At 42.8% G+C, this 15161-nt stretch overlaps 1 protein-coding gene across 1 annotated transcript in view; it reads right to left on the bottom strand.

Moving 5' to 3' along the window:
• Nucleotides 1-5357, bottom strand: part of Rab39a (RAB39A, member RAS oncogene family) — a 20663-nt gene extending 15306 nt beyond the window's left edge. Inside the window, exon 1 of the mRNA XM_028783620.1 lies at nt 5079-5357. Within this exon, the coding sequence (XP_028639453.1) occupies nt 5079-5305 (227 nt within the window). The 5' untranslated portion in view covers nt 5306-5357. The remainder of the gene's footprint in view (nt 1-5078) is intronic.
• Between the last annotated feature and the right edge of the window lie 9804 nt (nt 5358-15161).

The following is a 15161-nucleotide window of genomic DNA, read 5'->3' as shown; positions in this document are numbered from 1 at the left end:
CATCTATGGTTGAAGCTATACTTCAGCCCTATCTACATGACTCCATATCACACTAATGCATATGTGTCCTGTAAATGTATCCTGGATCTTGTAAAAAGGGGATACATTGGGAAGGGCTAATCAGAGGAAAGGGGTGCAGAAGTGGCTCAGAGGGCAAAATGCTTCCTCTGTAAGCATGAGGATCTGAAGTTGGGTCCCCAGCACCCATATTTTAAAAAAGGCTGGCTATACAGCAGCATGCACATGAAACTACAGCTCTGAGGAAGTGGAGGCAGGAGGAGACCAGGAGTTCACTGACCCTAACTGCCTATAGCTTTTTGCTAAGTTAATTAGTCAGTTAACTCATTAATAGGTCTGCTATTGCTTCCCATCTTAAAAAAGAAAAAGAAAAAAAAATCTGCTGCTGCTTCTTTATACTCCTTGGTAAACAGTTATTCCTGATTGTATATTTTGAAAGAGCCCAAGTCAGTTGGCTAATTTAATAATAATAATAAAACACATCTCTTTGCTGCAATATTTCTTAGCAGCTTTCTTCCTCTGGTGCTGGGATCAAACCTAGAGCCTTGGGAATGGTAAAGAAGAACTCTGCCCTGGAGCCACAGCTTTCATCCTTGGTATTTTGAGACAAAGTCTTGCTAGGTAGCCTATTCTGGCTTCAAACTTACAATCCTGCCTCTGCTTCCCAGATGCTTAAATCACCATCACGCCTAGCTTTTTAGATGCTTTGATATGGGACTTTAAGGGAATGCTAACATGATAAAGATTGCTAAACACATTTGATTATCCAGGTCATCCTTTGAAAAGAATCACAAGAAGCACATCTTGAGAGGACTGAGGGAAGAAGCTAGGGAGGGAAGAAGGCATTACTCCCTGAGCATCAATCATAATTAGTGCCTATAACTGCACTACCCAAAAGGTCAGACAATAGGAAAAAAATGGTCAAATTTGCCTTATAATTCACAAGTTTCATGGTGCACATGTGGATTCAATATTGCTACTATGCTTTTTTTCACCCTATATATCAGACCACTTTCTGCTACTATGACAAGATATCTGAGGCTAAAGTATAAAGAAAAGCAGTTCATCTAGCAGCATGACATTGGGTTTTGTGTGGTCCCCTCTGGCTATATCACATCATGGTAGGTGACATCCTGGTGATGGCATGTTTGAGAGGAAGACATCACATAGCAAGACAAGGTGCCAGAAAGCTGTAAGGGGCTGGACTCATTCTTTTGAAAGAACTTATTTTCATGAAACTATTTGGGTTGCCATGAGAAATTACTTTTTGAAATTCTCTATCCTAAATTTTTCTTTTAAAATTTTATTTTATGAATTTATTTATGGGGAAAGCCATCTCATTACCCACATGGAGGTCAGAAGACAACTTGCAACAAGAGCCAGTGCTCTTGTTATACCATGTGGGTCCCAGGAACCAAACATAAGTTATCAGGTTTGTATCTTTATCCATGGAGTCATCTTGAAGACCATTCCATGAGAAATGACTTGATCCCTCCCAAGGATGATGTAACCAATGACTCAATAATTTTACTCTATAGACCCCTATACTTTGAGTCCCAACATCTCTTACCAATTACACTGGTGAATTTGGTTGAGACTAGTGTCAACACATAAAGGACAAACATTAGCACTTTATACATAAATGTGTTTTATGGAAAAAAAATCAAAATTTATATTCTTCTACTTAATACTTGTACATATTTTTAGTGCTTCCTATACTTATTAACACTGTATTGCCCTTGGTATAATGGTGCACACCTTTAATACAAGCTCTGGGGAGCAAAGGCAGCTGTCTGTCTGAGTTCAAGGCCAGCCTGTTCTATAGTGGGTTCCCAGAACGAGAGAGAGAGAGAGAGAGAGAGAGAGAGAGAGAGAGAGAGAGAGAGAGAGAGAGAATGAATAACAACAACAACAACAAAACAATCAGACAAAAAAGCTAGTCAAAGTCGGGCAGTGGTGGCACATGCCTTTAATCCCAGCACTTGAGAGGTAAAGACAGGCAGATTTCTGAGTTGGAGGCCAGCCTGGTCTACAGAGTGAGTTCCAGGACAGCCAGGGCTACACAGAGAAACCCTGTTTCGATAAACTAAAAAAAAAAAAAAAAAAAAAAAAAAGCCTAGTCAAATAAATACTGCATTAAACATGGTTTTTATTTCTTTTACTCCTCAACTTTCCCCTATATATTAAAAATTATAAAAAGTGGTGATGGCTAGTTCCCCTGTAAGATTCATAATTCTAAACTTCCCTTTCCCACGTCCTAGACATATAGCAGCTCTTTCTTTTTTTCTTTTTCTTTTTTTCCTTTGGTTTTTCGAGACAGGGTTTCTCTGTGTAGCCCTGGCTGTCCTGGAACTCACTCTGTAGACCAGACTGGCCTCAAACTTAGAGATCCACCTGCCTCTGCCTCCCAAGTGCTGGGATTACAGGCGTGCGCCACCACCGCCCAGCTCAGCGGCTCTTTCGTATTGAAGGTTCTTTGTGGAATCCTAAGTATTGTATCAAATCAAATCAATATCCTGATCCTATCTTCTATTTTTTTTTTTTTTAGAAAGAATCTCACTATGTAGCATTTTGTTGGACTGCCACTTTCTGTGTCGTCAGAGACCTGTTTGCCTTTGCTTCCAAAATGCTGGGATTAAAGGCTTGTATCTGTATCACCATGCCCAGCAATGTTCTCTTTTGAGACAAAGTCTGGTTGTGTATCCTGGGCTGGCCTTAAACTTATGATCCTCCTGCTTCAACTTCTGAGTGATAGGCAAGTGTCACCATTCCCAGCTGATCTTGTTCCTCTTTTGCTATGCTGGGAGTTAAAAGTCACCAGAATGTTAATTTAAATACGATAAAGTAAAACTAGTGACGATCACGTCCTTGTTGTTTAATATATTTCAAACTACCTCACGAGCTCCCTAAGGTTCTTTTCTCTTTATGTCTAATCACCAGAAAACCTAACACAATATTTCCCGTAAATTCCTCAGGTTATGACCATAATGACAGACACATATCTTCAAGTACCCTGGAAGGTAATAAGACAAGCCAGGAGACCCACAATTCAAAGAAAATATCTGCCTTTTTCTAGCAGATGTGGGATAACTTAACAGCAGTTGTTCTGAATGCTGTTTTATGCTGAGGTGTTCTGCTAAATGCTAGAAAGGCAACTACCGTAGGTAGCTACTGAAATATGTATTTAGGAATGTATCACTGGTAACGAGCCAAACAAAACAAAAGTATGACTCATCATGAATGTTCTCTAACCGTCCTTGCATTATTGGGTGGTTTTAATACTGTATAAATAAAATGAACTGCTATTTAGATGCTTCTCAAAGGCATTACAAAACCCTTGATTAGCAACGGTTTACAACCTAACAAATTAATTAATTATCCTTTACCTTCCTGTTAATAAGGTGAGGAATTAATTAGAAGAAGATTTTCCTATCTTTAAAGTGTATAGCAAATGCTCTTAGTAAATGCTTCTTTCTCCTGATCTTGAAATATCTAAGTTCATCTCTGACTAGGATCACAAACGGGAGAATCTGTAGCCCATCTCAAGAGTGGTTGAACGGAAAGGAGTCTTAGAAATTATTAAAGATGTCTTCATCTTACAGATGAAGCACAGCTAAAAAAAAAACCAAAACTGTTTCAATTGAAGGAGGCTGACTGAAAAGACAACGAAAATGTCTTCGATTCTAAACAATCGATGACCTTTAACAGCTCTCTGGAAGCTGGCCTTACCGCTTCTCTACACCACAAAAGTAAGAAAACTAACATACAAGCAAGAAAGGCGGTTCCCTTGTTATCTCTGTGAATCAGTGGAATCAGTGTCAGACCCAGGAATGGTCTCTTTGAGACCACAGAGATCTGCCTGCCTCTGCCTCTGGAGTGCTGGGATTAAAAGGCTTGTCCTATTACAATCTGGCTGGAAGCCAAAATTTGGAATGTTGACCATTCTACACATGTAGGCTGAACTATCTTGGAATGGATGCTGGCCGTGTGACAGAAAGCCATATTTGTGAAGTTCCTTAATGGAGTTCTTTATTTCACAAGCAAAGTACTTGCTGAGAGATACAAAAAATGCTTGCTTACAAGAGTTCAAAGATCCTGTGATTTTTAAGAAACAAAACCCTACACTATTAGCTTTCTTACCTTCCTCTAGAATAAAGTACTCTTTGACTTCAAAAACTGGAAATACACTTTAAATGTGTTTTAATCTCAACTATCCAAGAAATTCACTTTCATTTACTTTTTTTCTGTAAGGCCGGTCGACTTTATACAGTCTTTCAGGTGAACATCCAGAGCGAGAAACTATCTACTTAAGACTGGCTCTCTCCATTTAGAAAAGTATTTTCTTCTGTTGTCACACACCAGAACGTTAAGAACCCATCAGTGAAATAAAAGGTTGCAGACAACCCTCAATATTACCTTTTTCACATCAAAGTGCCAAAGGTGACAAACTTTTAAAGGAAACTTCACCCTTTAAACACAAACACACACCCTTAGTTGTATCAGTGACTCTGATGTTTCATTTAGTTGTTTTCCAAGACCTACTCCCGAGGGTCATGGCCCAGAATTTTCTGATGACCACACTCAGTGCTGTCAGACGTTTAAACCATTACCGCATGCATCTCGCTGTGAACCGTTCCGGGGGAGCTCTGGCTGTAAGGCCGGCTGGAAATCTGCTTGCTGAGAACTAAAGATTTTTCACAGACCTGGAAACCCTACTTGGCGTATTTCCCGGGCCTGAAAGAGGCTTGGTCAAGGCTGGGGAGGAGGTGCTAGGAGGAAGGTGGTTGAGTCAGGGTGTGTGTGCAGAGCGAGCGAAGTCGAGTTTTGGGGAGAAGGCAGCGGTGGAGCCAAAGGGACCCAAACGCTAAGAGGAACAGAGCTGGGAAAGACCAGCGACTCTGTTTCGGACAGGAAAGGAGACAGAAAGGGGGCGCAGGAAATCCGCACTAAAGAAAGAAGAAACTGCGGAGGAGGAAGTCGCCCCTGGAAGGGGAGGGGCGAAGGGGAAGCGAGCACCGAGCGCTAGCACTTTCCAGAGCCTGTGGCGGGTGCCTCCCTACCTGAAGCGCTCCTGCCCCGCCGTGTCCCAGAGCTGCAGCTTGATCCTCTTGCCCGGCTCAATCTCCAGCAGGCGCGAGAAGAAGTCCACGCCGACTGTGGGGTCGCAGGCGGGGGAGTGCAGCCCTGGGAAGCGGCCCTGGGTGAAGCGGTGCAGAAGGCACGACTTGCCCACCGTGGAGTCTCCGATCACGATAAGGCGGAACTGGTAGATCCAAATAGTCTCCATCTCCTTCGTGCCCGGTGCGCTCAGGAGCAAGTTCTGCCGAAGGAACTGTCCCTTCAGCACCTACGCGGCACCCGCCCGCCCGCCCGCTTCCAGCATCTTCCTGCGGCTGCGGCCGCCGCCTGGTAGCCGCCCTCTGAGGAGGGAGGGGCGGGACAGCGGGCAAGGGGCGGGGACCTGTTCTGCTTGGGGCGGGGTTTGAGAGTGAGGGAGGGGCCACGAGTTAGGGAGGGGCCGCAGGTAGGGGGCGGGAACCTAACTTGCAGAGCCGCTGCCTCGGGCTGAGGGCTGGGTCTCAGATAAAGGGGCGGGAACTGATGCTCTAGAGGCGGGTCATTGGTCAAACGGGGGTGGGGCCTCTAACAAGAGGGGCGCGGCGAGAGCATCTGCCTAGGAGATGGGGGCGGGGGGGAGGGAAGTAGCAGAACTCCAGGAGAAGCGTTTTCTAGTGAAGATCTTGTTGCTTGTTGGAAGTGGACCAGGAAGTGGGTGTGACGAAAAGACGGTGACAGCAATAGCAACCAATGAAAATGTACTCGAGGGCTAAACTCCAGAAAGGTCAGCCAATGGGAAGTGAGAGTCATTTTTTTCTCACGCGTCTGCGAAGGCTCCTCAGACTAGGAACCTGATCTTGGAAGTCGGTCAGGCTCTAACAGGCTTCTGTATGTGGATTCGTGGTGTCCGAGTTCTCAGAAGAGTCCAGTTGGCAGTTTCCTCTGAAGAAAACAAATTTGCAGAGCTAGTTCTGATAGTTTCTGTTAAGGATTGCCTGTTGCTGTTTGCGCCTGGTTCTACCCCTATGCTCTTTGGGGCCCTCCAGCCTGAGAAAAATTGAAAATGTTGAGAAGCTCATACAAGTTACCACTATTCGCGGTCTATAGCTGCCCTCTGCTTGTGTATGACCAATGAGCTAATAAACAAAACGAAATTTAAATTTTGGTGAGACCTTACTGTATTCTCATCCCTTCACTCAAATTTGATGAGGAAGAAGAGAATTTCTCTTCTGGACTGGGATGCAGCTCAGGTGGTAGAGTTGCCTAGCAACATGAAGCCCTGGGTTCAGTCACCAACTCCACATAAACCAGATATGGTGGCCCACGGTTATAATTCCACCACGTGGAGCGCGAGGATCAGATGTTCAAGATTATCCTCAGCTACACAGACAGTTACAGGATGACTTAGCTTTTAAAAGTCAAATCAAAGTTCAACAGCTTTAAGGTGTGCGTTTATAAAACCAAAGTCTGTGATGAGAGCTGTATAGCTCAGTGTAAGCACTCTTCCCCGCCTGCATGAAACCCTAGGTTTGATCCTCAATCACTGAATTTTTTTTGCCAACCATTTCATTCTTTTCTTGCAAAATCTCACTCATCCTTAATTCCTTTCTTTGTTTTGGAGGAAGAAGTGTGACTTTCAGAGAACTGTTCTTTTCTCTGCCATGCACCATTAGTCCTCCCCCATCAGTCAATCTTTATTTTATGTGGTATGTATCTTGTCTCCCTTCTACAATTGTTTCTTCTTTCTTTTTCTTTCTTCTTCCTCCTTCTTCTATTTATTTATTTATTTATTCATTTATTTATTCATTTATTGTTTTTGTTTTGTCGACACAGGACTTTTTTTGTGTTCCCTGGCTATCCCGGAACTAGCACTGTCGACCAGGCTGGCCTCGAACTCACAAAGATCCACCTGCCTCTGCCTTCTAGTGCTAGGATTAAAAGAATGCACCACCACCACCACCACCACCACCACCACCACCCCACTCTGTTTCTACTCCTCGGTCTTCAAATGTATTTGAGTGTTCACAGTCCTAAAGCTAAATAATCAGAACTCCCTTGGTTATGCTCCTTTGCTTCTACCATCATTCTCCTTTTCACAGATCCAAAACAGCACTCTACCATCATTTCTCGTCCACAAGACTATCTTTAACCTTCATACACTTTCTATGCTGCAGACTCTCACGAAACAATTACTTCAGCTAACTCTGCATGAGACCCCCCTAATTATCAGATTCAACCCACCTGTCATCATCCTCCTCACCTCTGAACACATCATTCTCCCTGACCTCTCAGGACCCCTCCATTTAAGGGTAACCAAGTGACAGTTCTATACTCTGAGACATAGGAGTGGCTTTTTTGGTAAAGATTGTTTCTTTCTATGAAGGAATGACAACTTTTTTGTCTGTCTTTCTTTTTCTCCTTCTCCTCCTCCTCTTCCTCTTTCTCTTTCTTTTTCTCCTCTTCATATGGGTGTTTTGGCCGGGTGGTGGTGGTGCACTCCTTTAATCCCAGCACTTGGGAGGCAGAGGCAGGCAGATTTCTGAGTTCAAGGCCAGCCTGGTCTACAGAGTGAGTTCCAGGACAGCCAGGGCTATACAGAGAAACCCTGTCTCAAAAATAGAAAAAGAAAAAGAAAAGAAAAAAGAAAGAAATTAGGGAAGAAAGAAAGAGAGAGAGAGAGAGAGAGAGAGAGAGAGAGAGAGAGAGAGAGAAAGCATATGGGTATTTTGAATGCATTACATCTGGGTATTTTGAATGCATTACATCTGAGTACCTTTTGGGGGCTTGGTGCAGGCAGATGCCCAGAAGGGAGCATCAGATTTACAATAGGATGTGAACTGACACGTAGGTGCTGGGTATTGAAGCTGGGTAACCAGGAAGATGGGGCCAGTGCTCTGAGTTACTGAGCCATCTCAGCTGCTTGTCTTTTACCCTTCTTTCTTTTTCTCTTCCTACTCGAAATGTATTATGACAACCATCTTGTGAAGAGGAAGGTCTGGATGCTAAGGGAAAGTGGAAAAGATCCTGGTTCCTACATGACTTTGTTGATCTGTGCTACCAGCTCTGCTATAGACAAATGAACCAGTAGCCGTTAAACTATTGGTGACTGAACTTTCTTTCCTTTGTCTTCTTCTTCCTCTTCCTCTCCCTCCTCTCCCTCCTCTTCCTCCTCTTCCTCCTCTTCCTCCTCCTCTTCCTCCTCCTCTTCTTTTTTGCTGCTCCTTGTTCTTCTAGCAGAATCCACAAGTAGGAATGCTGCTGGCATCTGAAAGTCAATAGGTTGTAGCTCTGATGCAGAGCTCCTACTAGGTGGTGTCTAGACACATCACAGACTGATTTCTGTTTCTCTATAGACATAATTTAGTTGGTTTGTCTAGAATACATGTTCATACATGCTATAATGTGGGCCTTAGATGAGCCACAGAGCTCCATATATTAAAATCTTGGCCCCCAGCTTGGCACTTCTGGGAGGTGACAGAAGGTCTTTAGGTCTTTAGAAGGCATGACTTTGAAGACAGTTGTGATGAAACCAGGGAGATGACTCAGTGGGTAAAGTGCTTGTTGCTTGAATGAGGACCTGCAGTTTGGACCTGCAGGTGAGTATGACAACACACACTTGTAACACCAATGTGGGAGGAGCTAGGGTGGATGTAAGTTGTGTTTGTGTGTGTTACAGTGTTGGAGCCAGGGCTTATATGATTACATCTACAATCTATCCAGGAGAGTCCGATACAAGACTTTCTGCTTTTCTTATTATATATATAAACATATATAAATAAATGTTTAAAATATATACATTATATAATAAATATTATTTATGAGTACACTGTAGCTGTCTTCAAACACACCAGAGGAGGGTATCAGATCCCATTACAGATGGTTGTGGGAATTGAATTCAGGAAAAGCAATCAATGCTTTTAACTGCTGAGATATCTCTCCAGACTCTATTTCTCTAATATATACATATATATATATATATATATATATATATATATATATATGTTTATTTAATTGTTTATTTAATTTCATGAGTATGACTGGTTTACTTTTGTTTATGTATATGGTAGACCACGTAGATTCCTGGTGCTCACAAGGGTTAGGAAAGGCTGTCAAATCCCTTGGAGCTGATGGTACAAATTTTTGTGAGACACCAAATGGGTGCTAGATCCTCTATAAGAACAATGAGTGCTCTTAACCACAGAGCCAGTTCTCCAGTCTCATGTTGTATTCTTAACTGTAAAACACTTATTAGTTTATTATTTTGTCAGTATGTGCATGCAGAAGTCTGTCCTCTTATGTGGGATCCAGGAATTGAAGTCAGGTTCTCAGATTTGCAGAGCAAATCTTTACCCACTAAACATTCAATTGGTCCTCAGTATTGTTTCCTCTTTTAAAGATTTCTAGAATCTTTTGATACATTAAAGTAAAGTACATAGATTAACTTGGTCATAAATTTACTGTCAAAACTGGAATTTTCCACAATGACTCCAGCTGAGAATTTGGAGATCGACCATTGAGGCTTTATGTGAAGTGCTTGTAACCTCCCATTCCTCACAGAGACAGCTTAAGCTGGAACCACAGCTCTGATTTAAACTGGTTCCAGTTCTTGGCATTGGTGACACATACCTTTAATCCCAGCACTTGGGAGGCAGACACAATTATGTCTCTGAGTTTGAGGCCAACCTGGGCCATAAAGAGAGCTCCAAACAGAGGAACCCTGCATTGAAAAACTAATTTGTCTGTTTATTCATTCATTCATTCAATCTATCTATCTATCTATCTATCTATCTATCTATCTATCCTATCTGTCTATCTATTGACAGGGTCTCACTATGATTCTCTTCTCTGTTGAGAATTCTATCTTTAGCTCTGTACCCACTTTTTAATTAGGTTATTTGGGTTGTTGGTATCTAACTTCTTCTTCTTCTTTTTTTTTTTTTTTCGGTTTTTTCGAGACAGAGTTTCTGTGTGTATAGCCCTGGCTGTCCTGGAACTCACTCTGTAGACCAGGCTAGCCTCGAACTCTGGAACTCAGAGATCCGCCTGCCTCTGCCTCCCAAGTGCTGGGATTAAAGGCGTGCGCTACCACCGCCCGGCCGGTATCTAACTTCTTGACTTCTTTTTTTTATCTTGGATATTAGCTCTCTGTCAGATGCAAGGTTGGTGAAGATCTTTTCCAATTCTGTAGGCTGTTGTTTTGTCCTATTGATGGTGTCCTTTGCCTAACAGAAGCTTCTCAGTTTTATGAGGTCCTATTTATTTATTTATTTATTTATTTATTTATTTATTTTTCCCTTCCCTTCTCCCTCTCACTCTGGCCCTGCTCCCTCCAGGCCCGCTCGCTCTGACCCAAAGGTTTTTTTATTTATTATATGTAAGTACACTGTAGCTGTCTTCGGACGCCCCATAGGATGGCATCAGATCCCATTACAGATGATTGTGAGACACCATGTGGTTGGTGGGATTTGAACTCATGACCTTCGGAAGAGCAATCAGTGCTCTTAACCGGCTGAGCCATCTCACCAGCCCATGAGGTCCCATTTATTAATTGTTGATTTTAGTGTCTGAGCTACGGGTCTTCTTTTCAGGAAGTTGTCTCCTGTACCATGAGTTTCAGGCTAATCCCCAGTTTCTCTTCTATTAGATTTAGTTTATCCACTTTTATGTAGAGGTCTTTGATCCACTTGGACTTGGGTTTTGCACAGGGTGATAAATATGGATCTATTTGTATTCTTTTCCATGTTGACATCCAGTTAGACCAGCATCAATTGTTGAAGATGTTCTCCCTTTTCCATGGTTTCTTTGTCAAAAATCAAGAATCGGTAGGTGTATGGGTTTATTCCTGGGTCTTGATTCGATCCCACTGACCAACCTGTCTGTTTCTATACCAATACTATGCAGTTTTTATTACTATTGCTTTGTAGTACAGCTTGCAATCCAGATGTCCCTCAACTGGAGAATGCATAAAGAAAATATGATTCATTTACATAATGGAATACTACTCAACTGTTAAAAACAAGGACATCATGAATTTCACAGGCAAATGAATGGAACTAGAAAATATCATCCTGAATAAGGTAACCCAGCCCCAAAGGACATACATAGTATATACTCACTTATAAGTGGATATTATCCATAAAGTATAGAATATCCATGCTATAATCCACAGACCCAATGAAGCCAAATAACAAGGAGAGCCCAAGGAAGGATGCTTGAATCTTACTCAGAAGGGGAAATAAAATAGACATCAGAGGTGTATGAAGGGAGGGAATTGAGTTGGGGAGGAGATGGGGAAGTGAATGGGTGGTGGTAGTGGGGACAAAGAAGTGTAGGGAGAGGGAGGATGGAAATCAGCAGTGGAGGGGCATCTCTAGAATGTGCCACACACCTGGGGTGGGGTGGGGGCAGGGAGTCTATGGGGGTGACTCTAGCTGAGACTCCTAGAAGTGGGGCATATGGAGCCTGAAGTGGCCACCTTCTGTAGCCAGGCAAGACTTCCAGGGGAGGGATAAGAACATCAACCCACCCATAAAACCTTCAACTCAAAATGTGTCCTGTTTACATGATATGTGGGGACAAAGATGGAACAGAGATGGAAGGAATGGCCAAACAATGACTGGCCCAACTTGGAACCCATCCCATAGACAAGAACCAATCCCAGACATATTAATGATACTCTATGTTTCCAGATGTGCATCTAGCACAACTGACCTCTAAGAGGCTCCATCCAGCAGCCAATAGAAACAAATGCAGCCCCCACACAAAAAAACACAGTCAAACATTAGACAGAACTTAGGGAGTATTAGAGGAAGAATTGAGGGATCTGAAGCTGATAGGAACATGACAAGAAAACCAAGAGAGTCAACTAACCTGAACCGTTGGGGGCTTCCAGAGACTGAACCACCAACCAAAGAGCAAACATGGGATGAACGTAACCTTCCCCAAAACATATGTAGCAGGTGTGTAGCTTGGTCTTCATAAGGGTTCCCCAACAACTGGAGAGGTGGGGGTGGGGGCTGACCCTGAATCTTTTGTTTGTGTGTGGATCCCGTTTCTCTTGAGCCACCTTGTCTGGCCTCTGTGGGAGAGGATGTTCTTGGTCCTGTAGTGAGTTGATATGCCAGGGTGGGGTGATACCCAGGGGGACCTACTCTTTCCAGGAGGAGAGTATGTATCAGATATAAAGTGAATAAATAAATAAATTAATGAAAAAATTTAAAAACTAACTTGCACATACCTGTAATCCTAACACTTGTAAGATTGTGGCAAGATGATTAACACAAAGATTAGTGTAGTATAAGCTACATAGCAAAACTATGGCCCCCAAACAGACAACAAACAAACCAGTGCTTGTGAAGGCCTTTGCCATCTCTCAGATGGGCTAATGCTCAATTCAGTTCCACTACCATCTACTGATGTTGTTGTTGGTGTTTGTTTGTTTGTTTGTTTGTTTGTTTGTTTGTTTGAGACAGGGTTTCTCTGTGTAGCCCTGATTGCCCTAGAACCCCCCCCTGTAGACCAGGCTGGCTTCAAGCTCACGGATCTGCCTGCTGGGATTCAAGGCATGCACCACCAAGTCAGCCCCACTTCCAATCTACTGTGATCCTATAACCATCTAGGTATTTGGATGATCTGAACAAATATGAGGAAGGGGATCCTGAATTAGTAATTTAAATCTATAACAACACTGAAAAGATGCCTTAAGTAAATATATTATCATCAGGAGGAATGAACTCTCAGGATGACTACCATACTGAGTTGTAGGAAGAATTCACAGTTCACTTCCACACCTGCTGCAGTAAGCTGGAGGAATCTTGCCTACTACAAGAGGAAGAGCTGACATGGATGATAACTGACATGTAAGAGGGATCTTAGTGGGTGTACGAGCCAACAAATGCTTCACACTTGTTCGGACAGGATATTCGAGTGAATCTTGGAGCTTTGATGAGAACTGTATCTGTGGGTAGCTGCTGAACCTCCTATTGTGTGTCTGGAATATCACTGCTTTAAGTAGTGAGTTTTTCAATTAATGTTTCAGGCTATGGTATAAATTAATGAGTTTCATCATGATATCTTTATAGCTCCGGTCTAGCCGGTTCTTTCCTGCCCTCCACAGTTAGTGTCCCTTTGTGAATTAATTCTATTACATGAATTCCATTATACCGCTTCCCACCTCCTTTAAGATCTCTTTCTCTCACTCATGATCCCCATTTCTAGTTTCTTTTAATCTCTCTCTCTCTCCCCCTCTCTTTCTCTTTCTCTCTCTCTCTCTCAATTTTAAATCCAAGTTCCACATATAAGAGAAAATTTTATTTATTTATTTATTTATTTGGTTTTTCGAGACAGAGTTTCTCTTTATAGCCCGGGCTGGTCTTGAACTCAGAAATCTGCCTGCCTCTGCCTCCCAAGTGCTGGGATTAAAGGCGTGCGCCACCACTGCCCGGCCTCATATTTTTAATTTTAAAAATTGTTTTATGTATTTACATTCCAAATGTTGCCCCCCTTTCTGGCCCACCCTCCAAGAGTTCTTCACCCCATCCTCCCTCTCCCTTGCCTCTGAGAGCATGCTCTCCCCACCCCCTACTTATTTTATTTAATGCATTGCAGCGCATCTTTTTCCTGCAGTTGTCGTGACTTTGCTGTTCTTTCTGGCTGTGTAGACTTCCATTGCGCATGTGCACCACATCTACTCTCTCCATTCATCTATTGATGTGTGTCTAGACTGGTGCCATTTCTGGCTATTGTGAATAGCGCAGTGATTAGCATGGATCCGTAAGTGTGTCTACTGTGTGCTTAGGGTCCTTTGGGTGTGTGCTGGCTAGTTTATGTCAACTTGACATGAGCAAGAGTCATTGAGAGAAAGGAACTTCAACTGAAAAATGGCTATAAGATCTGGTTGCAGGCGAGCCTAATTTTCCTAATTAGTGACTGATATGGGAGGGCCCAGCCCATTGTAGGTAGGAGCATTCCTAGGCTGGTAGTCCTGGGTGCTATAAGAAAGCAAACTAAGCAAGCCAGTAAGCTGTACTCCTCTATGGGCTCTGGGTCAGCCCCTGCACCCAGATTCCTGTCTTGGGTTTCTACCCTGACTGTCCTAAATGATGGATTGTGATATGGAAGAGTTAAGAAAAGTACTCTTCAAGTTGCTTTTGGTCGTAGTGTTTCAACAACAGAAAATCTAAAACAGGATCTCTCTCTCTCTCTCTCTCTCTCTCTCTTTCTCTCTCTCTCTCAATCTATAGACATGACAGGATACACAAACACACACACAAACACAGAGGGTGGGGGTGGTGGGGAGAGAGCAATCAAGTGAGAGCGAGCTTGTAGTTTCTTCAGTTGTCTTTTTTTTTTAAATATTCCATACTGCTATCCTCTGATCTCTTATCTCAAAATGTGTGTGTGTGTGTGTGTGTGTGTGTGTGTGTGTGTGTGTGTGTGTACTTACTGGGGATTAATTTTCTCCACCAAGTTTTTCCAGGGTTAAACTTAGTCCTCAGGCTTGGCAGGTGCCTTTGCTCATTGAACCATCTCACCAGCCCTCCCCTGATTTGTAAATCACACGTGTAACTATAAATATAGACCTTAGTGCTTGTGGAGAGTAAGAAAGGAAGAATGAGACTGTAAAGTGAACCTTGGTAGGATGAAGACATGAACTTGATGACATTTGGGCCTCAAGGCAGCTAAGTAAAGGAGTTGAATAGACTGTTAGGAGGGTGAGACATTTGATCTGTCACCTAGAAAGTGGGACAGTTTCTAGTGATGACTGCAATATACGTGACCTTGGAAATGGGTATCTCCAGTGGCTCTGATGAAAAGCGTCTATGAAAGTGAGGAAGTGAAGACTCGGAAAGACCAATGAGTTTGACTTTTTTATACGTATAAAAATTCTCTTAATGTAGGACAGTGGCATTCCATCTGAATGTACTCCAGCAAAAATGGCTGAGGAGAGATGTAGCCCAGCCTTCATCTAGTCTGGTCCTTCCTAGGGAAATCTCTGAGCATAAACAAGGGGAATAAACTATTCCATCACAGATCCATAAGTATTACTTACATCTTACTTGGGCAAAGATTGTAAATTAAATGTT

Source organism: Grammomys surdaster, unplaced genomic scaffold (assembly GCF_004785775.1).
Source record: "Grammomys surdaster isolate TR1022 unplaced genomic scaffold, NIH_TR_1.0 1162, whole genome shotgun sequence".
NCBI classification, from domain to species: Eukaryota; Metazoa; Chordata; class Mammalia; order Rodentia; family Muridae; genus Grammomys; species Grammomys surdaster.
This window is presented reverse-complemented; position numbering and strand designations above follow the sequence as displayed.